Genomic DNA, 23,935 nt, shown 5'->3' on the forward strand with positions numbered 1-23,935 from the left:
GTGGTGTTGGTGCTGGAGGACGCATGTCCTGCCTGTATTCTTGGTGAAGTGGGTTCTGTCGAGCTTGCGATTCAGGAACAATGGTAGGCTGATAGTCTGGTCGAAGGGCGCATCTAATCAGCCAAAGGATCTTCCTTGACCATAGTGAATATGTATATACGCACCTGGAATGCCTTCACCAGAGTCCTCGCAACCAAGAAGAAGGTCCGTGTCAAGTGCTTCTTGTGGCACTACATAGAATATGGTGTTGTGCGTAGAGTCGGACCGTGGTCGGCGCCAGGTCAGCTCTATTGAGCAAGAGGTTGGTACTAGGTCGAATCCTGCGGCTGTGCGACTAGGCACATATACTTCGTTAAAGTCTGGTTGAACTAATGTGCACATGGTATCAAGACCGCGTTTTTGGACGACGTCTCCACGTATCACACTGTATCTCGTCTGCGCAAGTCTCATACGGACCAGGTGCTCCTCAACCTCAGTTCCCCCGAAGAGAAGAAGTAGTATATACTCCCCCATGGAGATCTCATTTCTGGTGGAATGGGAGGTTACTGATGACGCTGACCTAGGTGGACTGAGGGGATATGTTGTTGAATTTGAGGAAGGGCGGCGAGCCAGCCTTTGACGAGGCAGAGGGGATCCAGCATGACGCGAGCTATCTACAGACGGCGAAGCAGGTGAACCAAATGTTATGTCGAGTCCGCCTGGTAGGAGAGCAGGAACCTCGCGCTGCGTTGGTTTTGGCTGCAAGAGATATGCGTTGATCTCTTCGAGGACCTTACTGTCTGCGCAACATCTAGTGAGGATATCAACGGCTTTCTCAGGACTCTCTTTCACCAGCTTCGAGACCAGCTGATGTGTGCCGTATAAGTGGTACATGATGCGCAGTCGAAGCGACCGGACCGCATGTGAGTGGGGCTTACTTGCGTCGCATGAACGAGGTTCTGATGGCTGCGGAGAGCAGCGCTAGCCCAGGCGCATTCGAGCAATGTAGCTCATAATGGCTGTGGCGTGAGGAGGTAAGAGATTGACGATCCTGCAAAGCGCATTGCGTGTAGTACGAGCCTGGCAACAAGGCAGAAAACGATGAGGCGCAGACCGAAGACGTGCACAAGAGCCAAGGAGCGCTTATCGATCCATCGATATTCAAGACAATCGTTCGCTTGGATCTGCGCTTTGCCGTTCCAAGTTGACCGGAACTGCAGGTCAATACAGGGCTGTGGAACACCATCCATCAAACCTTGGATGGTCATATGCAACCCTCAGCACACCGGTCACGGCGTTTCCGTACCCCGCCCGGCTGACAAGAGGCTTGTTCCAATCACATCTTCACAGCCTCCCTCAACCGTAAGAGCCGAGCCTACGAGGACAGTGAATAACCTCGTCCAAGCCGATGTTGTTCAGAGGGCGTTGTTAGCACACCATCGTATCATGTCGTTGATATCTTCTCCTAGCTGTACTTCTCAGGATATACAAGCTATGGTAGTAGCGACCTCCGTTAGCCGAAACATCTCCAGCGGCAATGCTGTTCAAATCAACGGGCCTGTGGCAGATAAGGTCTATAATCTTAACTTGTAAGTCAAACCCCCACTCCGACCGACAGAGCACGCTCCTAACGAATACAAGCAAGACTCTAGTTGTGTCTCCAGACTGCAAGTGCGGCTGGGGTACAGAGATAGTCTCGTCTGGGAACGAATCAGCACTACCGAGTAGATGCGCGGCGAAGATGCCGAACAAGAGCAAAGTACTCAAGACTCCATCTTCGTCGAAAGTGTCCGGGAAATTTACTGTACAATTGCCAGTAAGCAGCAGTCAGTGCGGATTGGTACAGAGTGGTTCCTAACAATTACCAGAAAAAGACATCGGATAAACGTGTCCTCCAAGGCCAAAATCTAACTCTCAACTCGAGCACGAGTGACGCCCGTCATGTGGTTCGCGCCATATTCCGACCCACCGTTTTGAACAATTTCATTGCACACAAGATTGTGCGCCGTCTAAGTCTTGTAGTGTACAGCGGTTCTTCGTTTACGATGGAGGCTACTTCGGATCGAATTCACCTTCCGCCCACCAATGATTATGTCGATCTCGCTCGCTACTCGCAAGAGGGAAAAGAAGAATTCGCCATATGTCGCTTCTACGTTGTCAAGGATAGTCGGTTCGATCTTCTATTTGGTGCTGGCTCAGTCAACACTTAGCTGAACGGACAAGGGCGAACAAAAGCCGCGGCAGTTTGATCTGCGCGCGGCGCATACCTTCTTGCCGCTTCAGACCCTAATAGGCTGTGGTATCAAGCATAAGTATTGTCAGCGCAGGACTGCAACCCTCAGAAAGATGTTGACTACTATTGGATGCCAACAGCAGCATGAACTCGAGTTTCTCTTGGGGTGCATCATGGCTGCAGGATCGCTTCGCGATGGCGAATCAATGGCTACGATCTTGCATGCATGCTGCGAACCAGACCAACCGCAATTACGGTCGACTCATAATCAACACTGCGCCCCAAAGACGTTTCCGGCGAGCTCAGCTGGACATAAATGTAATCTCACACCCATTGAGCTGTCAGCGCAATCTCTGGTCTTACTGCCTTGATCAACTAATCCATAATCCACACGCTGAACACCATGGTAAACAGTCTTCTCTCTGATGAGTGATGAAGCTAAAGTGCAGAACCAGGCTGAAGTATTCGCTGTTCTCGCCGCGATTCAAGCTACCACTCAACTCGTGGAACAAGCCTTTCGAATTGTCGATCGCCTCCGCAAGGCGCATAGTCGTCAAAAAGCTCTGGCTGATGTCTTGACCCGACACCGTAGCGAACTCGAAAGCATCAAAGCGATCATCGGTATTATAGATGATGAGGAAGATTTGCAAATCCCTACTGTGGCTACAGAACTAGTCCGACTGCAAGGCGTTCAAGTCAGGCTGGCCGAATTGCTTGAGAACCTGGATCCGAAGATGACAAGTAAGATGAATCAGATTGCACGCCAGCTGACGTCTGGCTCGGCAGACGAGAAGAAACTGGGTGACATTATGGATGAGTTGGTTCAAGTAAAGACGATGCTTGTGTTGCGGATCCAAGTCGCCCATGTCGGAGTGATACGTACCATAGGGAAAGAAGCCGTGGTCAATGCTGAAGCGATACAGCGAATCGATGAGTATTTAAGGGAGCACGTCCATAATTGCGAAGGCCTCAAAATCGCGAAATTATTGAAGGGCCGACGTCCGTCAAGTGAGTGCTTAGCTGCCCGCGTTTCCCTTATACCAACTGACATTGGCAGATGATGGCACTGTGCCATTAACTCTTGCGGACCTCAAGGCTCTGAACAACGAAGCTAATGGCGAGGGCGAAGATAGCGGCGACGAGACGCTTGTTGACGATTCTGAGACGTCGCCACGAGATTTGCCGGTCAAGACGGAGCGCATTATTACACGCAACATAGCGCGCAACCAGGCTCTTCAGATTAATGCTGCAGTTATAGAGGACCTTTGGAAAGACGTGAACCATCTCAAGATTCATGACAACGTCGCCGAAGACGAGAGTACGCAGGTCAACTATGCCATGAACCGCGAGGTGTTTTCGATGTTATTTGAGCAACGGAACAAGGTCGTAGCAGCGCCCCGACAGAGGACGGCAGTGCGCGCCAAGAGAGCGTCTTGAGGGTCTAGGACGGTGGAAGTTTTAGATTCAGCGAGTATTTATTCTTCGCAGAAAGCGGAAGAGTGCCGCGTGTTGATAATCGAACAAATTCCTCACGTATGAGGTTACGGTAGAACGAATTACATTGTTTAACGGATTTGTAGAAGTGATGGGTGCGTGAAAGAAGTGCCAGACTGAGGTGGTGACGCGACTTGCGAGCGCGTGTGGCTCCTCCGTCCGGTGCATCGGTCTAACCTTGATCCGAGAAGCTTCCAGCGGCGGCCGTCACAGCGTCAACATGCAAGCCAAAGCCGACCCACGCCTACGCCATCACTATCTCCCCCACGACCTTGCCTCGACCCTCTCTATCGCCCTTCACTAGACAAAGCCGGCAGATCCAAATTCTGCTCCAGTCAACCACATCAGCCCAAACACCGCCGCCGGCGCCCGCCACAGCCATGGCGCTCGACACCTTCTTCCACAACAAGATCGAGACGATGAAGCTCGAGATCATACAGGGACAGGCCAAGCTACGACGACTCGAAGCCCAGCGCAACGACTACAACTCAAGAGTGCGGTTACTGCGAGAAGAGCTCGGCCTCCTGCAGCAGCCGGGGTCCTATGTCGGCGAGGTAGTCAAGGTCATGGGCACCAAGAAGGTGCTTGTAAAGGTCCATCCCGAAGGCAAATACGGTATGTCGCTGCCTGCTCAGAGCCACAACCAGAGCCACAACTAACCGAGCCAGTCGTCGATGTCGCCGACAGCGTCGATATCAGCAAACTCACCGCCGGCAAGCGCGTCACCCTGCTCAGCGACTCGTACAAGCTCGAGAAGCTGCTTCCCTCGTCCGTCGATCCCCTCGTCTCCCTCATGATGGTCGAGAAGGTGCCCGACAGCACATACGACATGATTGGTGGCTTGGACCAGCAGATCAAGGAAATCAAGGAAGTCATCGAGCTGGGTCTGCAACATCCCGAACTCTTCGAGTCGCTCGGTATTGCTCAGCCCAAGGGTGTGCTGCTATACGGCCCACCTGGTACAGGAAAGACACTGCTTGCGCGTGCCGTCGCCCACCACGCTGACTGCAAGTTCATCCGCGTGTCTGGTAGCGAGCTGGTGCAAAAGTACATTGGTGAAGGCAGTCGCATGGTCCGCGAGCTCTTCGTCATGGCACGAGAACACGCACCCAGCATCATCTTCATGGACGAGATCGACAGCATTGGATCAAGTCGAGTCGAAGGAAGCTCAGGTGGTGACTCCGAGGTGCAGCGAACCATGTTGGAGCTGCTGAATCAGCTCGACGGTTTCGAGCCCACCAAGAATATCAAGATTATCATGGCAACCAACCGATTGGACATTCTAGACCCTGCCCTTCTACGACCCGGACGTATCGACCGAAAGATCGAGTTCCCGCCGCCAACCGTCGAAGCCCGTGCCGACATTCTACGCATTCACTCTAGAAGCATGAACCTGACGCGTGGCATCAACCTGACAAAGGTTGCTGAGAAGATGAACGGATGTTCAGGAGCCGAGTTGAAGGGTGTGTGCACCGAGGCCGGCATGTATGCACTGAGGGAGAGGAGAGTGCACGTAACGCAGGAGGACTTTGACCTGGCCACCGCAAAGGTGCTGAACAAGCACGACGATAAGGCGACCAGTTTGAGCAAGCTGTGGAAGTAGACCACGTTCCGCCGTCTTGCTACTGCGCTGCTCTGCATTATGCATTGCTGGTGCTTACATCAAGATTATGTGCACCAAACACAAGGTCATAGATTCTTGGTATAAATAAATAATGACTACCGAACTCCAAGCTTCTTCCTCTCGGTTGACGTGGATCCCGTGTTGTCACCTTGGACGTGCCGGCGCGTCATACTAGCGCGGAGGAACTCCGTCGCCGAATCTACGTTTCCCCTTCCCACACCACCCTCCATGCACTACATGCAGATCTTGACCCGCTAGGTGTAGCTTCTCACACAGCATAACACACTCACACCTTGTGTAGATCCAGACTAAGATCCATGTTCTCTAATCGCCTGCGGGAATCTGGTAACAGGCATATAGTACAGCCATGACGTCCCCCCACAAAGTACCCCGCGCGTGGTGGTGATACTTGCCCCCATGCATGGTATTGCGCAAACGGGAAGGCCGATTGCGCGACAAGGAACACTGTGAGTCGTCACACTAAACATGCAGTCTGCAAACCACTGGTTCAATCATACACCATTCCCGTTGAAGATCTCCCATTCACTGGGTTTCCTAGCGTCGCTAATGCTCACTGCGCTCGCCACCAATTCGCTTGTATGATCCTAGTCGTCTGTATTTAGTTTGATCCACTTCGGCCTCCCCTCTCCCTCACTTGTTGTGCTCGCAGTCGGTTTAGAGAACAGATGAAAACCATGGCCGACTCATCCAGGAAGATTGATGAAACTTACAGTAACAAGGAGCCTTCGGCACAAACTGTTGCAAGAGATGGAGAGGCGCCCGTATCTGTCCTCGAAGATGGGTCGCTGGATCCGGTGTACGAAGCCAAGGCGAAGATGCTGAACAAAGCAATCCAGGACATAGGCATGGGAAGGTATCAGTGGCAGGTAAGTGTTAATCCCGGCGGCGCCCACTTGTGTTGCATCAACACGCCGTACATTGAAAAGCCCAGTGAATGCTCACAAGTTGTTTCGACTTACCATCTTCCGACCGTCTAACAAGCTACAGCTCTTCATCGTCATCGGCTTCGGATGGGCCATGGACAATCTCTGGCCCATCGTAACATCGTTGATCTTCACACCTGTGAGCAACGAGTTCAGCCCTACCAGACCACCGCTTCTGTCTCTGTCTCAAAACATTGGACTTCTCTTCGGCGCAGTGTTCTGGGGTTTCGGTTGTGACATATTCGGCAGGAGATGGGCCTTCAATCTCACCATCGGTATCACGGCTGTATTCGGTATGATAGCGGCGAGTAGTCCAAACTTTGCTGCCATTGGCACTTTTGCTGCTTTATGGTCTGTTGGCGTGGGTGGAAACCTGCCTGTAGACTCTGCCATCTTTCTCGAGTCAGTAATGCCATACACAAAGTGCATGTGAGACATACACTGACTTTCTACACCCGAATTCAGGTTTCTCCCTGGATCACACCAGTATTTGTTGACAATCCTGTCGATAAACTGGGCGCTCGCACAAGTCTTTGCTACTCTTGTAGCATGGCCGTTGCTTGGAAATCTTACATGTCAACAGACGGATACAAACTGCGCGAGAGGAGAGAATATGGGATGGCGATACTTTATGATTGTCAGTATTATGCCACATGGTCTTGAGGTAATCGCTAATTCAGCTTCAAGGTAATGGGAGGTGTTGCTCTTATGATGTTCATTGGACGCTTCGTCTTCTTTACAATCTTCGAATCGCCTAAGTTCCTCATGGGCAAAGGAAACGATTCAGAAGCCGTCCGTATTGTTCATGAGGTTGCCCGCCGCAACGGCAAAGCTTCGTCTCTGACTCTCGAGGAACTCACGACTTGCAACAACTACGCGCTACCTGGTACCGCTCAGCAAACCAGCACTGCCACCGCAGTGGTCAAGCGCAACCTTCAGAAGTTGGACAGCTCGCACGTCAAGGCTCTTTTCGCCACGAAGAAACTAGCTTTTTCAACTAGCACAATCACCTTGGTCTGGGCATTTATCGGACTCGGTTACCCACTATACAACGCATACCTGCCCTATATCCAAGCCACACGTGGCGTAGACTTTGGCGATGGCTCCACCTATATAACCTATCGCAACAGTCTCATCATCGCTGTCCTGGGCGTACCAGGCTGTATCCTTGGTGGTCTGCTCGTTGAGGCGCCTTATATAGGCCGCAAAGGCACACTGTCCTTGTCCACAGTGCTTACTGGTGTATTCCTGCTATGCTCCACAAGGGCACTCAATTCTAACAGCCTCCTTGGATGGAACTGTGCCTACAACTTCATGAGCAATATCATGTACGCAGTCTTGTACGCATACACCCCTGAGATCTTCCCAACAAAGGATCGCGGTACAGGAAATGCCATCACAGCGAGCGCGAACAGAGTTTTTGGTATCATGGCGCCCATTGTTGCTATGTTTGCGGACTTGGAGACTAGCGTGCCCGTTTACGTGAGTGGGGCATTGTTCATCGCTGCGGGGCTGTTAGTGCTGATATTGCCTTTTGAGAGTAGAGGAAAGGCGAGCATGTAAACATTAGGTTGTAAAGAGAGTTTAGAATGTGTAAAGTACCTCGAAAGGACTTGTTCCTGTAGTTTCTATAAATTCAAAAGCTACAATCGGGTGTCCTCTTGCGGTGTCGTGAACGAATCCAGATATGCCCTAGATCAAACCACTAAACCAACTCCTCAAGCTCTGAACTGCTTGAATTCACTTTGCTTAAGATCCTAGTAAGTTAACGTATGATGACTGCGGAAGCTCATGCTTTTCGAGTTGCCCTCCACCCGTAGACTGCTCGAATGATAAGATGACTAATATGACGTATGCCCCTCCAACATGAGCTTAACTTTTCCCAATGCCCAGCTCACAGCTCTAAACATCCAATCAACAGTCAAAATGAGCCAATCACAAGAAATGGTTGTTATACTCACGGGTGCATCGAGAGGTACGTGCGTGCATCTAACAAGCTCATAGCATCTCTTTCCAGCCCAGCCAAAAGCATTGCAATTCTATATTCCTTCTCGTCTTCAAGTACTGAAGGAGTGCAAAAGCTACCACGTTGCAACTACTTTTCTGTACAAAGTGGAAAGAAGATATTGTGATAGTAAGATTCATCTCTTACTAACCCGTCCAAATAGGAATCGGTCAGGCAATCGCCCACCATCTGCTCTCCCGCAACCACAAGCTGGTGCTCGTATCACGAACCCAGTCAGCTCTCGAAGCCCTGCAATCTGAATATGGTTCTGAAAAAGTCGCCGTGCTCGCTGGAGACATGTCCGACGCTTCGTTGCCTGAAAAAGCTGTAGCTTTGGCAAACGAGAAATGGGGACGTCTCGACTCGTTGATCATCAACCATGGGTCTTTAGATCCAGTGAAGAAGGTGGCTGATACTAGTGCTGAGGAATGGAGAAAGGGATTCGATGTCAATGTTTTCAGTGCTGTTGGTTTGGTACGTACCTGTTCCGTCTTGGTTTCATTCATTTATTCAGTCAGTCAATCATCACCAAATTCAAGGATAGGAGCATATATGGCTGCTTCGAAAATGCTTCATCTCCTCTAGTTCATTCAAAAGCCCAGCTAACCACTCTAAACTACTCAAGATCCAAGCTGCTCTCCCTTCTCTGCGCAAGACCCAGGGCCGTATCCTCCTAACCTCCAGCGGCGCCGCAACCTCCGCTTACCAAGGCTGGGGCTGCTATGGTGCCGGAAAAGCGGTACTAAACCACCTAGCCCTTACCCTCTCAGTCGAAGAACCTTCTGTTACAACAATCTCTATCAGACCAGGCGTCGTAGACACGGAGATGCAACGTGAGATCCGAGAAGTGCATCACGAGCGAATGAGCGGAAAGGATAGAGAGAAGTTCAGTGGACTGAAGAGCGACGGAGGGCTTTTGAAGCCAGAACAACCGGGTTATGTCATTGCGAGACTGGCTGTTGGAGGTGACGAGGTCAAGAGCTTTAACGGCAAATTCCTAAGCTGGAACGACGAAAGCTTGGACAAATTTCAAGAGGATTGAGATAAGATGATTATTAGTCAGATCATTTCGTGGTCGTTATCATAAGGAAGCATCTATCTACATGTACGCCGTGATCATGGTAGCCAAAGGCCCTCTGTAGCAAGTTTCTCAAACTCAAATGTACGCCTGTACACCTTCATAAGCTCTAAAGCCTTGTGTGCGTTTATTTTGCTGGCCGTCCAGCCAGTGTGTCGATCTCAGTAGGCTTGGCTGGCGCCTGAGGCCTACCGGACAGCGTGTCGACCGTCTCCTTGAGAGCCATCCAGAACTCATGCTTGGGGCGGCGACGGTGCCACTCAGTCTCCCTCTTCTCCACAGTCTCCATCGGAGAGAACAGTAGCTTACTGCCCTTGATTCCGATAACGCTAATTGACATGGAGTCGTCCTCGATCTCATCTGCGTCTAGACCAGCAAAGCTCTCAAGATGTTGCATAGCCTTGATAGCGAATCTGACGGCCCTGACACGGTCCATGGGCGATGGTATGGTACCTTGCTGGAAGTGACCAGGCACACCGTGACGAGATTCAAACTTGCCCTTGCCGGCTTCCGCAATCATTTGAGCGATCATTTGCACGGAGTAGGTCTTCGACGCCTTCTCGTTGACCAAAATCACCTTACCAGACCTGCTGATACCCTTGTCCTTGGCAAAGACCTCGCGGAGGTGGTCGATGTCGCGGTCGAGCATCTTAAGGTTGATGCCGTCTTCGGGTGTGTATACGGCCAATGCTCCGATACTGAGACCGGCAACTGTTGCGATGTAGCCCGACTCACCACCTTGGGTCTCAATGACGAAGACGCGGCGACGCGACGCTGACGCTGATTGGCGGCAGGCATCGGAGTATTGGATAAGCGCGTTCAAGCAAGTATCCGAGCCAATGGAGTATTCTGTTCCTGGGACGTTGTTCGAGATGGTGGCAGGGATGATGACCATGGGAATCTTGAACGACTTGTAGTACTCCCGTGCTTTCCTCAGTTCCGAAACAGCTGTGAATGCTTCGAAACCGCCGACAACGAACAGAGACTGGATGTTGAACTTCTTGAAGACGAACGCAACTGTCTCGAGATCTTCACTAGGGAGCCCACGGTTCGTTCCAATCTCAGATCCACCCTTGGATGCCCAGGTCTCAGCATCGATCCACTTGATGTCTCGCACCGCACCCACGGGCTCATCAGAGTGGTGGCGGATTATGCCAGGGAAACCGTTGTGGAGCGCAACTGGCGTGTGGCCGCGAGCAAGGCAGTGCGCAACAGCAGCTCGTGTGGCTGCGTTCATGCCTCCGGCTGGGGCACCTACGTGGATGATACCGACGCGCATGCGCTTGTTCTCTGGTAGTAGAAGATCTGGCTGATCTTGCGCTGTTGTGATTTGGTAGGCTTGGTACTGTTGCTCGAATTCAGTATCGCGGAGCTGCATGGCCCTGTGGAAGTCCTTCCTTTCGATAGCTACAGCAACCTCCTTGGTCTGAGCGACAGCTTCAAGGAGTGGTCGTCGAACGATCTTGTTCTCTTGCATGCAGATAACCGGGCTGGGGGTTTCCGGGGTAGCTTCCAACACTGCCTTGACAGCCTCAGCACCCTGGAGTGTCGCAAGCATACGGTCGTAGGCGCATGGTGTACCTCCACGCTGGACGTGTCCGAGCGTAGTCACTCGTGTGTCAAGCCCCGCTTCGTTTGCAAGAATGTCCTTGACCTGCTGTGAAGTAACCTTGTTAAGGTTGCGGTCGATGGCTCCCTCGGCAACAACGACAATAGTCTTTCGCTTGCCCATCTCTCTCTGCTTCTTGATCTGCTTGCACATCTGTTCCGGCCAGCCTTCGCTGGGTGGGTTTTCAGGTGTGAAGACAAAGTCGGCGCCTGTCGCAACACCAGCGCTGAGTGCGAGCCAGCCACAGTGCCGACCCATTACTTCGATGACGAAAGCACGCTGGTGACTGACGGCAGTGGTGTCGACCGAGTCGATGGCTTCGCAGATACGGCCGAGAGAGGTGTAGCAGCCGATGGTAGCGTCGGTCATGGAAAGGTCGTTATCGATGGAACCAACCAATCCGACAATGTTCAGGTGCTTGAAGGGCTCGACCTGCTCCTGTGTGAGCTGCTTTTCTTGCACCAGCTCGGTCAGCAGCTCTGGCCACTCAGCACGGAACTTGTCCGCGCCTGTGAGGGAACCGTCACCACCGCAGATGATCAGCGCATCGATACCCTTGATGATCATGTTCTTTGCAGCCGTCCGGCGGCCTTCTCGTTGCATGAACTCCATGCATCGTGCTGTGCCAATGAGCGTACCGCCCTCGGATAGGAAACCTCTGACGTCCTCCCAGTGCATCTCTTTGATCATGTCTCCGCCTTTGACCAGACCGTCGTAGCCCTCGTATATCGCGAATGCCTCGCAATTGTTGTGAATGGCCATGCGTACTACAGCGCGTACTGCTCCGTTCATGCCAGGTGCGTCTCCTCCGCTCGTCATGACTCCGATGCGCCTCTTCTTACCCTCGAGGGGCGGTGGGATCTCTGTGGGCGCCATAGTGTGAAATCAGGTGTTATTGGATAGGGTATTGGGCGGAGTGGAAGGTGTAGGTTAAGGTTGGGGAGGTGAAAGTGGAGGCTGGAGGTATTCGCAGATGAATGTGAAGGTCCGAAAAGATATTTGGCCGTGGGTCAGTATGAGGTCAATGTGGATTCACCTGTCTAGTTGAAAAGTTAAGACGCCGAGAGAAGCGGGTCCCTGTGTGTTGGGAAGTTTCAATGGTCGACGGCGGGTTGGAGGGGTAGCTTTGCCGAGTCCTGAGTGTTGATATGTGAGTGTCAGAAGTGATGCGACTAGCTAGCTATTAGCTGGATTTACGATGATATATCTGTATCACGGGCGACAGTTGTACGTATTATTCAAACTGGTGATAAGGTGACGGGGCTCCGAGCATGGGTTCGTCCATATGACGTGGGAGCTCCAAAAGAAAAGAGCTCCCCGGTCCGCCAAGTGGGGTCACACCACTCGCCGATCCTCAGCCCGAACCTGGAAGCATCGCCAACCACGGCCGCCGGCACGTTCCTAGAATCGAACGACTTCATTATTGCCTTAACCTGCAAGACTTGCATGTCAACAAATGACAGCATAGCGAGACATCGTCTGTGCCACGATTGCTGTGCTGTCGTTGTACCATCTTCGTCTTGGCCGTCACCCCACGCGGCCTCTTGCGGCGAAAGCATTCTGATCACCACTGAGATACGGATGGCCCGGAAATATAATCATTTGTTGGTACCGCTCGACGTCAAACCAACCATGTCCAGCAATTGCGCAAATGTTCAATCGACCTTTGCTCGCAAATCCAAGCATTTCCCAGCCCATCCTGAGACTACAATGTCAATTCCAGAGACTCCAACATGCGAATATCTATCATCATTACCCCAATTCTAGAAAGCCCCCACTTCCTGACCTTCCCTAGCCAGCGTCTCAAACACTCTCGGTGGCAACTTGTACTTGATCAGCCCAGCAAAGACCATGAGATCCTTCGCCTTCTGCAGCAGCTGATCTGCAAGCACCTTGCGCATTCTGTCCTCGAACTGTCCAGACAGAAGACGCTCACGGTGTCGCGAGCAGCAGCCGATGCACCAGAGGAGCACGTTGCCAATATTGCGTGAAATCTCTGGTGGGTATGAGTTGAAACTGTTGGCTGTAGCGCGAATGTCGCTGACGTTGCCTCCAGCAGATAGAGGGAGGATACGAAGGTTCTCGATTTGCTAGATGACTTGTTAGTGACTGATAGTGCAAGACAGAGATGGAACTACTTACGCCGAGTGCTGCCATGTAGTCGCCAGCCTCGATGACCTTCTTTGCGTTGTTGAGCTGGAATAGTATTCCAACTGTATCACGGTTCATCTGTGACACCTTCCTCCACCATAGACTGTTTGCATCGTACAGTGCAAGAACCTTTTGGGCAAGTTCGACAGGATCATCTGTTCCGAGCATGCTCAAGCTCGACGAAGTCAGATCGCTCCGTTGCTGCTGCTGTTGCTGTGACTCTGCGGGTGTCAGCCGTGGCTTCAACGGCTCCAGACGAAGTGGCTCTTGGCCGAGCTCTACAGAGAGTGCCTCGGCAAGTGCGCGGTTCAAGATCGTTACGACACTGTCATACTCGCCAGCAAGGTGGCATAGTAAGATGGCATCGTTGATGCGTCCATTGTCGTCTGCCATCCTCGCGGCTTCACTAGTGATGGTGTTCAACAGGCCCATCTCACCGTCCAGCTTGAGCAACGGCACACGTTCCTGAATGAGACCAGGCGTCGTCTCGCCGTTCGACTTGACATCACCCAGTAACGTGGAAAACTCGCGCGTCTCAAGGACAAGTTCACGAAGCGCCTCGTGGCAAAGCTCTGCCTGCTGTCGTCCTGCTTCGCCTGGTAGATCCGCATTCATGCAAATCAACACCAAGTAGTCAGCTGCAGCATCAGCTCGTGCGGCACGGAAGTCACTGGTGTAGTGGCCGATCACGCGCCCAAAGTTGAGCTGTGGCTGCTGTCGTGTAGTGAAGGTTATGATCTCTCCACCTGCAGTCGTCCAGTCCGACACACGCAGTAGACCGTAGTAGTCCAGAGCAACGGCGAAGTGAACCGCAGAGACGTAGTTGTGAGTGTAGAGGTAGTTGATCGCTGGCTCGAACAGACCAGCAAGCGTAGCGAGATAGAAGTAGATTCCATAGCCACCCGCGGACTCGGCTTCGTCATTCATGAAGTGACGCTGACCGATATCCTTGATGGTTGTTCGCAGTTCTTCCAAGCCGAAGATCTCGCCAGCATTCTCTTCAGCGCGATTGCCTTCACGGGCCAGATTAAATTGCAGCCATACCCAGTCGTCCATGTTCTCTTTGATTGGCGCCAGATTGCGTTGGCTCATGTCACACCGGCCGACGATCTTGTAGCAGGCCATTCGGTAGGGATCTTCTGGCGTCTTCAAGCGAGTTCTCTGCGCATGCGTATGCGCGACCTTTTGTTGCGTATCTGGGTTCAGCCTTCGCTCTGGATCGGTGGCGTACTGAGTTATTGCCGCCTGGAAGTTTCTGTCGGTGTTCTGGAAGAAGTTTCTCTTCTCTCGCACATATTCAGCAGCCTCAGTGAGGAGGCCACCTCTGAGAAGAAAGAATATGATAATCCAAGGAAATTCATCGCCAGCTTCACCTATCCTCTGGAATAGATCACTGTCTGCGCCGAGCTCCTTAAACGCAGCCTTCGCTCGTACAAAGCCTCGGATTTTGTTGAGCATAGAGGGAACTCCACCAACGAGCGCCTCTGCAGGGTTCCTCCGCAACACATCTTCGACTTGCTCCAAGAACTTGCTTTCCAAGAACTTCCGAGAGCCATCGAGTATGCATTTACGCATGCGTACGCTGGCAGCAGAGTTCGGTTGGTCGTCCAAGTAGTCCTTGGCGAAGCTTCGTTCTTTTGGCTGGTTGGAACCAGGGTTGGAGGCCTCCAGTTCGGTTTTCTCGCCAGTGATGGATATAAGCGCTCCATACGCATTTGTGAAGTGGTCTGAGTATTCGGTGCCCGCAGCCTTTTCCACGTCTGAAAATGCATGGAGTACCGAGAATGAGCTCTCACGTAGCCTGGACTCGTTGAGCTTCTTGACCTCGTCCATGTACTTTTCTTGTTTGTCACGTGCGTGTCGGTCCTGAGAAGCAGCTTGTCCACCCATGACAGACTTATCGGTAGGTTCGCGCCCACCAAGCACGCTTTGAGAGGCGCCTAGGACAGGCGGTCCGGCAGCAGACGCGCCAAAAGTCGATCTCCCGTTTACAGACGCACCGCTGTTAGGGCCCATAGAACGACCCTTGCGCCCTGTTGCGCGTCCAAAAGCTCCACGGGCCGTGCTGCCAAATGCGCCGCTTTGGGATGCGGCCATATCTTCACTCTGTCGGCCGAGTCCGAAATGTTCGTAGATCCTCTGCCTCTGTTTGTCCCATTCGATCTGAACGTTGTCCTCGAGGAATGTGTCGAAGTCGCGTTTAGATTGTTCCAATCCTTCTTGAATGAGTGCTAGGGTGGATTGGGAGTGCAGGTTCGAGATGTAGCCGTCTACGTCGTTGTCGAACAGGTTCTGTGCCTGACTGGGTGCAGCGAGACCGCCTTGCGAAGAGAATTGGTTGAGGTCGCGGAGGGTGCTGCCCATCTTGACGCCAGAGGCGGAAAGTAGGTAGTGTCTAGAAGCAATCAGCACAAAGCAACACATCATGATCAGGTCCAACATACGCAGCGCGATCCTGGGAGCGATCCTGGACCTGGTCTGCTGAGGGACCTCCAGCACCCAGATTGCGCACCTTCCGTGCGATGTCTCCCAGTCCCAACTGTAGGGACGGCAGCTCGTCGAAGTTGTTGCCGCCATTTTCGCCAGCATTGCGCTTACGCCCTCGCTCGAGCAGATGGTCGAAGTGGGCTGAGCGACCGGTACCAGCGTTTGCTTGCGACAGCGACGCGCCCTGTTGCTGCTGTTGCTGTTGAGGCTGCTCCTGTGTGGTGGTAGCACCGAAGAGGGAGGATTGGCCCAGGCCGCTCGTTTGCTGCGTGTTGTTGGTCGTTGTCGCTTGCGATGTCGGTTTATTGAAGAGTCCGCCGAAGCTGCTCGGTTGCGCTTGCGTTTGCGGCTGTGAGGTCGACCCAGCGCCAGCGAACAGTGAGGGTGTCGTAGTTGCTGCCGGCTTTGCTCCGCCCAAGCCACCGAAAAGTCCGCCTCCAGTGCTCGGTGCTTGTGTCGTACTGGATTGCGCATTCGAAGTACTTCCGCCCAGATTGCCAAACAAGCTTGGTGTAGTACCGCCTGATGCGCCTGTTGTTGCACCAAACAGCCCTCCGCCTGATGTGCCAGAAGAGGCGGGCTGGGAGCCTCCAAGATTGCCGAAAAGCGACATGGTGGTTGTACGGGGCGGTGTTGTTGATGGTGCCGAAAACAAACCTGGAGAAACGAGATCGCGTTGTTCAAGCTTGAGAGCTCGGACCGCTGTGATCCCTGTCTTTCAGGTACGCGTCCATGTGAAAGAACTAGTATCATCCCAAGCTTACTGAGACAATCGACAAGTGTGCGTCAAGTAATATTCAATCTCCGTTATCCGTGTATTCGGCTCTCCAAAAAACCACGAAGCCGACTTCGGATGTTTGATGAGAGCGTGGTACGACTGGCGTGTCCGGCTGCCCTTCAATGAGCCAAATGAGAATGGGAGCATGGCCGAACGACATAAAGCTTTGTGTGCAAAGTAATGGCAATGTGACAAACGATTATACAAATATTCCGTGTCCATTATGTTATGCGAGCCCAACTCGTCTTCGTGACCTATTCTAGCAAACGAGTGACAGTATTGATTCAAAAGCGAACGTCTATCGCAGTTATTTCGAGATGTGATCTTCATGTCCTACTGCAATCTCATTCCAACAACACCTAGTTATGACTGATTTCTTGCCTGAGCCGCCGTTCTTCCACCGTGTCCCAAGCCCTTGGAGACACAGACCAGCCCGATACATTCGCGGTCAACCCCATATATCCAATGGATGGTATCAAGACGAACGAAAACTGCGACACCCAAAAATATCGAAAGCTTTCATCTGGCCAAAAGATGGTAGAAATGGTTCTAAGTTGGGTCGAATGAAAGACATTCTCCAAGGCAAAGGTCCAGACATCTTCGTTGGCTCTGCGGCTGATGCAAGAGATTTTGTGGCCAAACGCCCATCGCGATCCCAATGGTCCAAACATGTCAATCTCGATGACCGTTTCTCGGAGCCCGCCTTCAACCCTACCAAGTTCGCCCCTTGGACAGAGGGAGGTGTGCTGTCAGGTGGACGTTCACGCGAAATGGTTTACGACTTCCGTACGCGAAAGTATGTAGATCGGCATCCTCGCATGTGGACAGACGCGAGATGGCAACCAGATCCTTATAAGAACAGAAAATGGAACATGTTTCCCGAAGCTCTGCGCGATGTGTATGGTGGTTGGTGGCAGGATGGACGATACCTACCATTTCTTTAGGGTGGCCCATTTATGAACGACATGGACAGACATGTGTCGTAATGCCTTGCTAATTGGAAAAAGTCTTTCAGATGCAGCCTTCGTGGGTCGCTTCCCATATAGTTTGAGGAGTCTCAGTCGTGCTGGCGACCTGTTTGCTTCGTCTTGCGGTGGGTGTCAGTGCCGACTTGTCGAGAAGTTTTCCACACCTGGCACACGAAGTTCCTTTCACGGTCTTGTATGCAGCAATCATATCCTGTTATGGTTAGCATACAGTCAAACCATACCCATGGCATGGAATTTCATGTACGTACCAGTAGATATCTCAAATCGTCAGCATTTGGCCGAGATGCAATGCATCTTGTGATGGCCAAAAAGGGCTCTGTTGTACCCAAGCACTCGGCGTTAAGTTTGTAGCGTCCGTTTGCTTCGCGCTCGATGCCAATACGGAATTTCAGCATGAGAGAACCGGAAACGAACTGCATCTGTTACGTATGTGAGCAGATAGTCATTCGAGGCGTATGGATGCCATACATATATGCTGCGATCATCATCTTGTGCCTCCACTTTTAGAGTTGGGTGTGCCTTGCGGAAATCCACCACGATTCGAGATACATCCTCTTCAGTGAGTGTGGCACCGGCATCATCTACGTTTTCAGATCCCTTGCTCTTTGACGACTCCTTTGCCTTCCGTGCTCTTTCTACCCATCCGTGGGAGGGCATGGAGACGCTTTCCGATAGATCCGCATTTGCGCCGAAGCTTTGCTTGACGTGCTCGAATGTGCTCTGCATATCGGGGTCTTTCCATTGTTTCGTGAGCGCATTCAGGTTGTTCTGGGAACCCTTCACGCCCTCAACATATAGCTTATAAGTCGCGGAACTCCGAGGACGATGGAAAGGCTCGATGATGCGCGGGATAGCTAGGCGCATGTCGTTGATCTGTCGCATATCAGTATGAGTTCAGGAACGGCGTTAGGGAAGTCTCACCTGCGCCTGGAGCTGCTCCAATTGTGCGAGTGCTGCTGTACATTGCGCTTCGTCCCAGCCAGCGCCGGGTTGCGCTGCGCCTTCAGTAGCACCCATAGGATAATGTTAATAGAAGCGAAAAGTCACAAACGTTAATGCGAAGGCGATTCAAGAATAAAAAATATATAGTAATATCATGCGATAATGTGAATCTTTGAGGCTTGCCCTGAGTGAAGTGAGAAGAGTGACCCACGGACGCTTGACGGTCGGCAGGTCCACCCAGCGCTCCTTCCCCACCGACCGAACGCGCTCTCGCGTGGTCACGACCTGAAACAAAGCCCTCCATACTTCACAGGGCAAAATGGCGAACAACGACAAATGGGAGAGTGATCAAGGGCACTAGATAAGTTGATGAAATATTTATTTGAATGAAAGATTGCATGCTGTGAAGATATGTAATACTTGACGATTCTCGAACAAATCCTTTGCGCCTGGGGTTGATATACAATACACGCACAAGCTCCTCATAACTTGGCCTTCGCCTTGACAACACTCTCTTGAGGGCCGATAAGCGGATCATACACATTCATCCCCAGAGTGTCGTGAGGTACAGTGGCAGTGTGCATACTGAGTCCTCTTGTGTCAAGCATAGAAGGATTCAAGTCCGCAATGCTTGAGGCACCGATCAGGCGCATGTTCATCTCCATCTCATCCTTCAGAAGCTGCATAGCCCGGTCGACACCTGGGAGACCGTATGCGGACATGGCGTAGAGGAAAGGTCTGCCAATACCTACACCCTTGGCGCCTAGTGCGACAGCCTTGATGATATCTGTGGCACGTCGGACACCACCATCGATGTAGACTTCAATGCGGTCTTGCCAGCCGCGTGCGCGAAGAACGGGCATAACCTCTGCGAGCACTTCGACACCGGAGCGAGCAAAATCGAGCTGACGACCACCATGGTTTGAAAGAACTACGCCTTCGACGCCAACTTCAACGGCGCGGATAACATCCTCAACACACTGCACACCCTTGAGAATAATGGGCATCTTGGTGATGCTCCTGAACCACGGGATATCTTTCCAGCTGAGGCTCGGGTCAATGAAGGACGAGATGGCTCGTGCGGCGCCTTGACTACGGTCAACATTGTCTCCGCCGGTGCTCTGAACGTTGCTTCCGACATCGTCGAACTTGCTCCGCATGTCTTTCTCGCGACGACCGAGCTGTGGTGCATCGACGGTGATGAAGAGACCCTTGCAGCCGCGTTTCTCGGCGTGCTGCACGATCCGCTTTGTGACCTCGCGATCCTTGTTGACGTACAATTGCAGCCATTGGACCTGACCGTCTTTTGCTTCGTCCATGATTTCGTCAAACGAGCAAGATGCCAGTGTGGGTATCATCTGGATGACATTGTGCTTGTGTGCGCCGCGCGTGAGCACAACCTCTCCTTCTGGATTGCCGAGCTTGCCCAATGCCGTCGCAGTGACATAGAAGGGAATGTCGCATTTGCTGCCGAGCATGGTGGTGGACATGTCGACCTTCTCGACATCGATGAGTACGCGTGGCCGGAACCAGATCTTGTGAAATGCGCTGTGGTTTTCTCGTAATGTCTGGAAAGAGTCAGTCTGGGTAAGGACATGGTATTTGGGATGAGCCCACGATTTCGTCGTCTGCACCACTGGAGTAGTATGCCCATGCAGTCTTCTTCATGACCTTGCGCGCGACAGCTTCGAAGTCCATCAAGTTGTAGCATTGCTCCAGGATGGGCATGCGCTCAATGCGCTTCTGTCTCTCTTCCTCATCAGGGTCGACCTCCTTCGCCTCTTCCTTGACCGTGTTCATGTCCACCTCGCCCAAGTGCTTGGATTTATCGAGATACTTGTCAAGAGTGTCGGGCGGGTGAATGGGCTCGAACGCCTCAGTACTGTCCTTGCCGGCATACTTTAGGATAATCTTTTGGCCTCCGGGATGCTCAGGCAGGAACTCGGTAACATCGTAGGCGCGGCCGTGGACAATGACCCAGCAGGATTCGGCGTTGTTGTGCTCAGCGACCTGCTCGCCGGTGAGCTTCACCTTCTGGGTGTCATTACTGTCGTGGTTCATCGTCGCGGTGTTGTGGTAGGCGCAGGATGCTGGAGGATAGGTAATCAAGTCGCGAAGATAGGCCAGAAAATATATGGAGCCGATCTAGGTTATTTCCAGGCACTAAAAGCTTGGGCGGGCGGAAGGGCCAGGTTGGTGACGGCAGCATGTTTGGGGTGATAGCTCGGTACATTCATCCCCGCAGGCTTCGGATGCTGGTCGCGGAGAATGGAAGCAAGCTAGTACCGTCAAGCTCGAGGCGAGCTGGATGTCCGGGCTTGTCACATTTGGTATCCCGTCTCGATCCCTGACAGTCGACCGCCGACCGGTCTTCCTAGAGATATATCATCGGTCGGAGGAACGTGGACTTTTGTTTCAGGGTAAGTGGCAGCGTTTTTAATCGCTACCTATCGGTCGCGTGGAAGAAGCGGGCTCTGCTCCGAAACGCGGGGAAAGCAACGACAGCTAGCTGGGTGGGCATGACGTGCATTGTTGACTGCCCAACCCACGAGAATCAACATGGCGCGTCATCCCCAGGATGGTAATCAGTCTCCAGAATGCGATCACGATGGACGCCCATCTTTCCATGTTCGATGCGTCCCTCCCACATCTGATTCACATTGGCTTAAGGCGTCTGTCACATGGGCTCCCCTAGCCAAGAGAATCGGTGCAAGCGCCAAACACGGTGGACTGTCATTCGGTCACTCACCTCCTGCCTAATATTCTCAGACAGGCTCTACGTCAATTCTCTGCCTCTTCTCACAGTTGTCGGCGACACGCTTTCACTGCACGCCATGCAACTTGTCCTGCGACCGCCTACCACGCATTTCCTTTCTTCCTGGCTCCGAGGCACCGCGCATACCTGAGTCGACCCCACAGCATCCGCCTTCCGCCCCACCCCTGCACCGCCGACCGTCGACGAATACACACACCTTTGGCGAGTGACGACAGTTTGTACCGCCATGTCCAACAGCCTTGAAGCAAAGATTGTGGTCCTCGGCAGCCAAGGCGTTGGGAAGACTTCCCTCGTCCACCGATATGTGAAGAACGCCTTTACACCTCCTACAACACAGTCGACCGTCGGCGCATCCTTCTTGACCAAGAGGGTCGTGGATATCGATACGTCCACCGTAGTCCGGTTACAAATATGGGACACAGCAGGTCAAGAGCGCTTCCGGTCCATCTCCAAGCTATACTACAGAGGTACGCCAATAATCTCCTTACTTCGAATACGTCTCTGCAGCCCGCTGTGTTGATTTTTGGAATATACTTTGCAATGGCCGAGATGACATCCTTCCACTCTTCGCCGTAGCCCAAACACTCTACCGAAAAGCTAACCAACTCTTCTGCAGGTGCAAACGCTGCAGTACTATGTTACGACATCACCGATCCCTATTCGTTCGACGAGATGGGCCGCTGGTTTAAAGAACTCAAAACCAACCTCGGAGAAGACGTGATTCTCCATGTTGTAGGAACAAAGTCAGATGTCGTAGCCGAAGACCCTGCCAAGCGAAAAGTGCCGTTTGAGCGCTGCATTGAATACGTCGCCGAAAATCTCTACCCTACGCAGAATGGGCCGCCACACAGTGCTCAGACAAGCGGCTGGGGCTCTGTACCGGCAGCCTTCCACACCGGCGGTATGGCATCGCCACAGAGTAACCGATCGAGCGGCTTCTGGGGACAAGATTTGGGCTGGGATTGTTGTCATGAGATCAGCGCCAAAGATGGTGAAGGTGTAGACGAGGTCTTCCGTGTTATCACCCGCAAGTTGGTCGAACAGCAACAGAAGAAGCTCGAAGAAGAACAACGCCAGTACGCTATGGCTGGAGTCACTCCGGCCATGGACAACAACGGCAATGTGGCTGGGTATTTCGATTACCCTGGGAACGGCAATGGCAGTTTCCGCTTGGGCACAGGCGATAAGAGGCGGAGTTGGTTGGGCTTTCCAACTACACCAGCCGTCGCTGTACACCAACAAGATTGGGAAGAAGACATCAATCGGGTGCAGAAGAGCAAGAGTGGTAGGTGTTGTTAACAACAAGTCTGCACCCTTGTCACTCGGTCTATGTCTACACCTTTATCTGTGCTTCCAATCCCCATGCTCTCACAGTTGGCGGGTATCACGACTAGATTCATCTTGGTATGCCCACGCATATTTTCCTTTTCTTCATCTCCTCTTATGTACTATGCACTCGTGTGTGCTGTAGTACTTTCATTGCTTCTCTAAGGCTCCTTTTCCTATCTCCTATCTGTTGATCGTAGCGAGGCGTTCGAGCGTAGTCTTTGTCCCGTTCATGTCTTGCATTTGAAGCGATCCTGAGCATGTAGTTTGCGTATTCTTTCTCATTGTTCGCTTCATGGCCGGCTCGATTCAAATCACACGAGCGTGATCCATATATATCACACGAATAATAATGCGTCACGTCGAGGCTATAGCCATGCGTACACAGAAGTCGTATTTCCCGTCCCAGATACGATTCGGATTCGAGTTGCTACCTCAGTTCCCAACAGACACCACAAGAATAGCGCACTTTGTTTCTGTCGCTGCAAGGCTCTTTCGTCAGAGATAGTGTCTTCGCTGAGCGAGTCGTTCCCAGCTTCGATGCACTGACTTATCACGGGTCGAGCAGAGGATGCAGTGTTAAATCGACTCCGTGGAACAATTCAAATGTCATATAGCAAACATTTTCATGGTATAAATTCAGGTATCATGGCCCCAATCAAGCTAGTATGGGTGTCCGTTTTCATGTGCAGTATGCGCCTACTGTAGAAAGTGGAGGGGTCTGTATCGTACAGAGGTATCGAATCTGCTATGCTAATCATTTTCCGTAACGCCGTGTCAGATGCTGTTTTGATTATTTGTCTCGTCCCTACACAAGTGTGCCGTCTGGCTCTCCCGGCAGCCTCTTGACACGCCTCTGTTCCCAGTCCTCGAGGTCTTTAGCCTGCAATCTCTGTGCAGTTGTCAGCCCATGCTCGTCCAATACCTATATTGCCTGTTATACGTACGTAGTACTCATCCTTCATATTAACCTTCCTCCGCTCTCCTCTCAGGCCCATAGCCTGCTCATGTGTTATTTGTTGGTTCTTGCGATCGTAGCGCTCATATCGCAGCGCTGTGGCGGGCGTCAACATGAAAGACCCTAGAACGATGGTGGAGAGGAATGGTAGGCCGAAGAGTAGGAACGGATGTTTCTGGAGTGATTTTCGGTATCGGGCGGCGAGCGAGTTGGGTAGTGTGGCGCTGAAAGATTTCGAAGTGAATGGGCCAGGCATGGCTGCGGCTTAGAGGATGCTAGATCCTGCAGACGTGCACAGTAGGCGCCGATATGCGTATAATGCGTGCTCGATCTATGTAGCGTTTGGGGTTGCGATCTCGGTGCTTTCGATGTTGAGCAAGGGTGGTTCGATGCTTTCAGGTGGAATTGCGGAGTAGCGCTCTTTACCAAGATAGAACTTAGCGGGGTCTCGTGACTACGCGACTTCGCGTCAATGTAATCCATACAGTTTCTCTGTGGACCTTACACACCATACACACATCTGCCTACATCGCGCATTTTGCGACGACTGCCGGACTATCGT

General features: G+C 52.2%; 10 protein-coding genes across 10 annotated transcripts; 5 read left to right on the forward strand and 5 right to left on the reverse strand.

The window, feature by feature from the left end:
- Positions 1 to 1,473: 1,473 nt before the first annotated feature.
- J4E82_002023 (uncharacterized protein) lies at positions 1,474 to 3,649 on the forward strand (the record flags this gene model as incomplete). The annotated part of the gene is made up of 4 exons (XM_051728327.1): positions 1,474 to 1,568; positions 1,621 to 1,795; positions 2,668 to 3,220; positions 3,270 to 3,649. The coding sequence occupies 4 exons, from the start codon at positions 1,474 to 1,476 to the stop codon at positions 3,647 to 3,649; spliced, it is 1,203 nt and encodes a 400-aa protein (XP_051591740.1).
- A 437-nt stretch (positions 3,650 to 4,086) lies between these two features.
- Positions 4,087 to 5,309, forward strand: LET1 (26S protease regulatory subunit 8; the record flags this gene model as incomplete). The annotated part of the gene is made up of 2 exons (XM_051728328.1): positions 4,087 to 4,321; positions 4,375 to 5,309. 2 exons carry the CDS (start codon positions 4,087 to 4,089, stop codon positions 5,307 to 5,309), a joined length of 1,170 nt encoding a protein of 389 aa, XP_051591741.1.
- A 707-nt stretch (positions 5,310 to 6,016) lies between these two features.
- On the forward strand, positions 6,017 to 7,837 carry J4E82_002025 (uncharacterized protein; the record flags this gene model as incomplete). The annotated part of the gene is made up of 4 exons (XM_051728329.1): positions 6,017 to 6,217; positions 6,339 to 6,676; positions 6,740 to 6,911; positions 6,962 to 7,837. 4 exons carry the CDS (start codon positions 6,017 to 6,019, stop codon positions 7,835 to 7,837), a joined length of 1,587 nt encoding a protein of 528 aa, XP_051591742.1.
- A 363-nt stretch (positions 7,838 to 8,200) lies between these two features.
- J4E82_002026 (uncharacterized protein) lies at positions 8,201 to 9,321 on the forward strand (the record flags this gene model as incomplete). The annotated part of the gene is made up of 3 exons (XM_051728330.1): positions 8,201 to 8,249; positions 8,443 to 8,753; positions 8,905 to 9,321. The coding sequence occupies 3 exons, from the start codon at positions 8,201 to 8,203 to the stop codon at positions 9,319 to 9,321; spliced, it is 777 nt and encodes a 258-aa protein (XP_051591743.1).
- Positions 9,322 to 9,484: 163 nt separating this feature from the next.
- On the reverse strand, positions 9,485 to 11,842 carry J4E82_002027 (uncharacterized protein; the record flags this gene model as incomplete). Its single annotated transcript, XM_051728331.1, has 1 exon — positions 9,485 to 11,842. The coding sequence occupies one exon, from the start codon at positions 11,840 to 11,842 to the stop codon at positions 9,485 to 9,487; it is 2,358 nt and encodes a 785-aa protein (XP_051591744.1).
- Positions 11,843 to 12,729: 887 nt separating this feature from the next.
- Positions 12,730 to 16,217, reverse strand: J4E82_002028 (uncharacterized protein; the record flags this gene model as incomplete). The annotated part of the gene is made up of 3 exons (XM_051728332.1): positions 12,730 to 13,056; positions 13,109 to 15,512; positions 15,562 to 16,217. 3 exons carry the CDS (start codon positions 16,215 to 16,217, stop codon positions 12,730 to 12,732), a joined length of 3,387 nt encoding a protein of 1,128 aa, XP_051591745.1.
- A 1,176-nt stretch (positions 16,218 to 17,393) lies between these two features.
- On the reverse strand, positions 17,394 to 18,388 carry J4E82_002029 (uncharacterized protein; the record flags this gene model as incomplete). Its single annotated transcript, XM_051728333.1, has 4 exons — positions 17,394 to 17,561; positions 17,620 to 17,790; positions 17,840 to 18,244; positions 18,293 to 18,388. The coding sequence occupies 4 exons, from the start codon at positions 18,386 to 18,388 to the stop codon at positions 17,394 to 17,396; spliced, it is 840 nt and encodes a 279-aa protein (XP_051591746.1).
- Positions 18,389 to 18,795: 407 nt separating this feature from the next.
- Positions 18,796 to 20,374, reverse strand: J4E82_002030 (uncharacterized protein; the record flags this gene model as incomplete). Its single annotated transcript, XM_051728334.1, has 2 exons — positions 18,796 to 19,881; positions 19,931 to 20,374. 2 exons carry the CDS (start codon positions 20,372 to 20,374, stop codon positions 18,796 to 18,798), a joined length of 1,530 nt encoding a protein of 509 aa, XP_051591747.1.
- Positions 20,375 to 21,315: 941 nt separating this feature from the next.
- Positions 21,316 to 22,388, forward strand: J4E82_002031 (uncharacterized protein; the record flags this gene model as incomplete). The annotated part of the gene is made up of 2 exons (XM_051728335.1): positions 21,316 to 21,556; positions 21,706 to 22,388. 2 exons carry the CDS (start codon positions 21,316 to 21,318, stop codon positions 22,386 to 22,388), a joined length of 924 nt encoding a protein of 307 aa, XP_051591748.1.
- Positions 22,389 to 23,223: 835 nt separating this feature from the next.
- COX16 (Cytochrome oxidase assembly) lies at positions 23,224 to 23,629 on the reverse strand (the record flags this gene model as incomplete). The annotated part of the gene is made up of 2 exons (XM_051728336.1): positions 23,224 to 23,307; positions 23,363 to 23,629. The coding sequence occupies 2 exons, from the start codon at positions 23,627 to 23,629 to the stop codon at positions 23,224 to 23,226; spliced, it is 351 nt and encodes a 116-aa protein (XP_051591749.1).
- Between the last annotated feature and the right edge of the window lie 306 nt (positions 23,630 to 23,935).

The sequence above is a fragment of the Alternaria postmessia genome, assembly GCF_024291825.1.
Source record: "Alternaria postmessia strain BMP 2775 chromosome Unknown scaffold_8, whole genome shotgun sequence".
Classification (NCBI taxonomy): Eukaryota; Fungi; Ascomycota; class Dothideomycetes; order Pleosporales; family Pleosporaceae; genus Alternaria; species Alternaria postmessia.